The sequence below is a fragment of the Triticum dicoccoides genome, chromosome 7A (genome assembly GCF_002162155.2).
Source record: "Triticum dicoccoides isolate Atlit2015 ecotype Zavitan chromosome 7A, WEW_v2.0, whole genome shotgun sequence".
Lineage (NCBI taxonomy): Eukaryota > Viridiplantae > Streptophyta > Magnoliopsida > Poales > Poaceae > Triticum > Triticum dicoccoides.
Genome location: NC_041392.1, coordinates 294885340 through 294888846, shown reverse-complemented (window position 1 = coordinate 294888846; position 3507 = coordinate 294885340). Strand labels below are relative to the sequence as shown.

The following is a 3507-nucleotide window of genomic DNA, read 5'->3' as shown; positions in this document are numbered from 1 at the left end:
TAATATTAGAAGGCAAATTACATTATAAGTTCGGTATAACAAATAGGTAATATGTTACGAGTAAGACCAAATTAAATAAAAGAATTAAAATTGCGGTAGTAACGAGTTGCTGAAATTGCCATGGGAAGAATCATTCGCAAGAACAAGAGGACGGGTTGAGAACAATGGTGGATGACAAACAAAAAAGGAATAGGATAATATGTTGACAAATTGAGCAGAATAGGCACAAATTCCTACAGACAAAACTAAGGTACGGTGAGTTGGAAAAACAAAGTCAGTTTCGTATAGTGTGATTTGGCAGAACAAGAACCAAAGTTAGCACTAAAAATGAAAAGAAACCATACAAAAAGTTGTGCACTTGGAAGAATGAACTCGAAATGATATCTGGTTTGGGGCAACTCATAAGAACGCAACAAAGTCTTTCAAAAAAATTAAGATCTGACATTAGAACATGCACGTGTTGAATATAAGGATGCATATTTGAGATAAGAGAATTAAAAGTTTGGCAAAAGGGATTGTAACAAGTTCATCGGAAAAATGATGGCATGAACTTGCGAAGCAACATGGCAGTACAAACTGATGAGTTAATGAAAGAACGATGCAGTACAAAATGGTGAGTCCCCCAGAGATGGGTGCCATTAATCTTGTCCGATGAGTACACGGAATGAAAGTAATTGCACAGAAGGAAGAAGAAAGAGAAAGAAGAGGATGAAACGAAGATGAACAGTGTAACGAACTCATCAAACAAGGTATGTAATGGAACGGGGGACGTAGCATACGCGGAAGTAGAAAGACGTATAACAAGTACTTGTGAAAGTATTTGTACAGAATAGACGTGTAAACCGTCTCCTATTTGTTTTTTCTAATCCTACTGTCTCGTATTTGTATTCAGAGGGTTAAATCCATCTATTTTTTTAACCAATTTCCGTCGGATCATCTATTCGGATCAAGGCACGGATGGACGGTTGTAGGCGCGCGCCCCTACGAATTTTCGCCCGACACTTGAGCAGTTAAGGTATATGAGGCAATTTGAGAGGCTAAATTATCTCGAGTTAAGGTATATAAGGCACTTTGAGACGGAAATTGCTTGTGGAGGGTGAGCTCTATGGAGGCCTCCAAACGCAAAATTCAAAATTCGTAAAAACCCATATTTTTACATTTCAAAAAATTCTGAAAAAAACAAAGATAGATGAAGGCATAGTGCACAAGTGTGTAAATTTTCGAGACAAAATACGTTCAAATGAGGGCTGTGCAAAAAAAGACAAATTTGGAGTTTTTGAACACATGATACTGTTAATCCCCCAGAACACAAATTTATCTTTTTTGTACAGATCGCATTTCGATGTATTTCATCCTAAAATTTTACATACATACGCCTCACATCCTTGTTTATTTGTACCAAAAAAAATCAATTTTTTTCAAAAATGAAAATTTTGAAATTTGAATTTTTCAAAAAAATAGGCCTCCATGTAGGCCGAGAGCCAAAACGCCATTCTCACTTTAAGAGGCCAAATTATAAGGCCAATCTACGTTAAAAGACACCCAAGTTCGATGATAGTGGTAAGATTCAAATGAGGAAGAAGAAACTATCTGGATATTATTTGAGGACACGGTGGCGGGAGAATCGAGGGCGGGGGGCACGCAAATTGGGTTTGTGGATGCAGGCAACAAGGCAAAGTAGGCAGGCCATACCCATCACCGCCCGGCCGCCACATGTGTCAGCACCGCACACGCCGACGCCGACGCCACCGTTCACCGTTACGCACTCTCCAGCAGCCTACCTTCCCCTTTAGTATACTAGTAGTAGTATAGTATAGATAGATAGAGTAACAGGGGTGCTTTCGCTTTGTACCTACCTCCTCTGCCGCCTTGCGTTGCATGCTCGCTCGCGCTCGGGCCGGCGTGGCACGGCGAGAAAAATCCACTCGGCCCGGTCCGGTCGTGTCATGCCGTCACCCTAACCACCTCGACTCCCCTTCCACCAAACCAACCAACTCATCATCATCCATCATCCTCTCTCCCTCTCTTTCTCTCCCGCGCGCGCCTACCTTCCCTTCCCAAGAGAGCAAGCAGATGAGAGGGGCCGTCTATATAAGTCCGCCCGCCCTTTCCTCCCCCCAATCTAGCCCGCACACGCCACGCCACACCCACACGTGAGCTAAGCAAAAGCAAGACCACCATCAAAGATCGGCCATGGGTCGGTCGCCGTGCTGCGAGAAGGCGCACACCAACAAGGGCGCGTGGACGAGGGAGGAGGACGAGCGGCTGGTGGCCCACGTCCGGGCGCACGGGGAGGGCTGCTGGCGCTCGCTGCCCGGCGCCGCCGGCCTGCTGCGCTGCGGCAAGAGCTGCCGCCTCAGGTGGATCAACTACCTCCGCCCCGACCTCAAGCGCGGCAACTTCACCCGCGACGAGGACGACCTCATCGTCAAGCTCCACAGCCTGCTCGGCAACAAGTGGTCGCTCATCGCCGCGCGCCTCCCCGGGAGGACGGACAACGAGATCAAGAACTACTGGAACACGCACATCCGGAGGAAGCTGCTGGGCAGGGGGATCGACCCCGTCACGCACCGCCCCCTCACCCACGCCGCCAGCGCCACCACCGTCTCCTTCCTCCATCCTGCGGAGCCGCCCAAGACGCAGCCGGCGACGGAGGAGAGTAAGCCGCCCAGGTGCCCGGACCTCAACCTGGACCTCTGCATCAGCCTGCCCTTCCAACAGGAGGAGGAACGGCCGCCGGCGAGAGCGTGCGCCAAGCCGGTGAAGATGGAGCAGCTGCAGCAGGGCGGCGGCGGCCTCTGCTTCCGCTGCAGCATCCTGAGAGTGAGAGGGGCGGCGACGGAGTGCAGCTGCGGCAGCAACTTCCTGGGCCTCAGGGCTGGCATGCTCGACTTCAGAGGCCTCCGGATGAAATAGATGAAACTTAGGAATAATTATTCCATCAAACTTTCTGCCTGCTGTAAATTGTTGCTCCCTTCTACTACCAAGTTTTTATTTAGCTTTTAGGAAAAGAAATACTACTACTACAGTAGATGGTGAGGAGGAGACTAGTATTATTAGGTGAGGATTTGTAGCCAGATCCTCCCTGCCCTCCTCGGTCTGCTCAGTTTCATGTAAATTATTACTACTGCTCCACCGATGAAATGGAATGGAACGGAATGAAATAATAGATACTAAATTCAGTGCGTTTCCCATGGTCTCATGTCCCTGTGAACATCTCCTCAAACTTCCCTAGAAGAGAAGTGGCAAATGAAACACGTCCCAAACAAGAATATGAAAATGAGTACTAGACCTTGTCGTTAGTTCTCACTTCTAAAATAGAGCAGTTTTAACATGGTTCCAGTTAGACGGTCCCCGTGGGAATCTTCAATTTCAAGATGTTCTTGTGTTAGAGAGTCCGTTGTGCTGGTGGTGCAGATTGGTTGGAGCCACCAAGTTTGGTAGGTAGAGCTGTTTTGCGCGGGCTGTTGCTTTCGTACGTCTTGCCCTGTTCTCTTCTGTTCTGTT

The 3507-nt window shown here is 47.8% G+C and overlaps 1 protein-coding gene across 1 annotated transcript; it reads left to right on the top strand.

Moving 5' to 3' along the window:
- The first annotated feature begins 2023 nt into the window (after positions 1–2023).
- On the top strand, positions 2024–3194 carry LOC119331180 (myb-related protein Zm38-like). Its single transcript, XM_037604357.1, has one exon. The coding sequence runs from the start codon at positions 2194–2196 to the stop codon at positions 2914–2916; it is 723 nt and encodes a 240-aa protein (XP_037460254.1). The 5' UTR covers positions 2024–2193; the 3' UTR covers positions 2917–3194.
- The last annotated feature ends 313 nt before the right edge of the window (positions 3195–3507 follow it).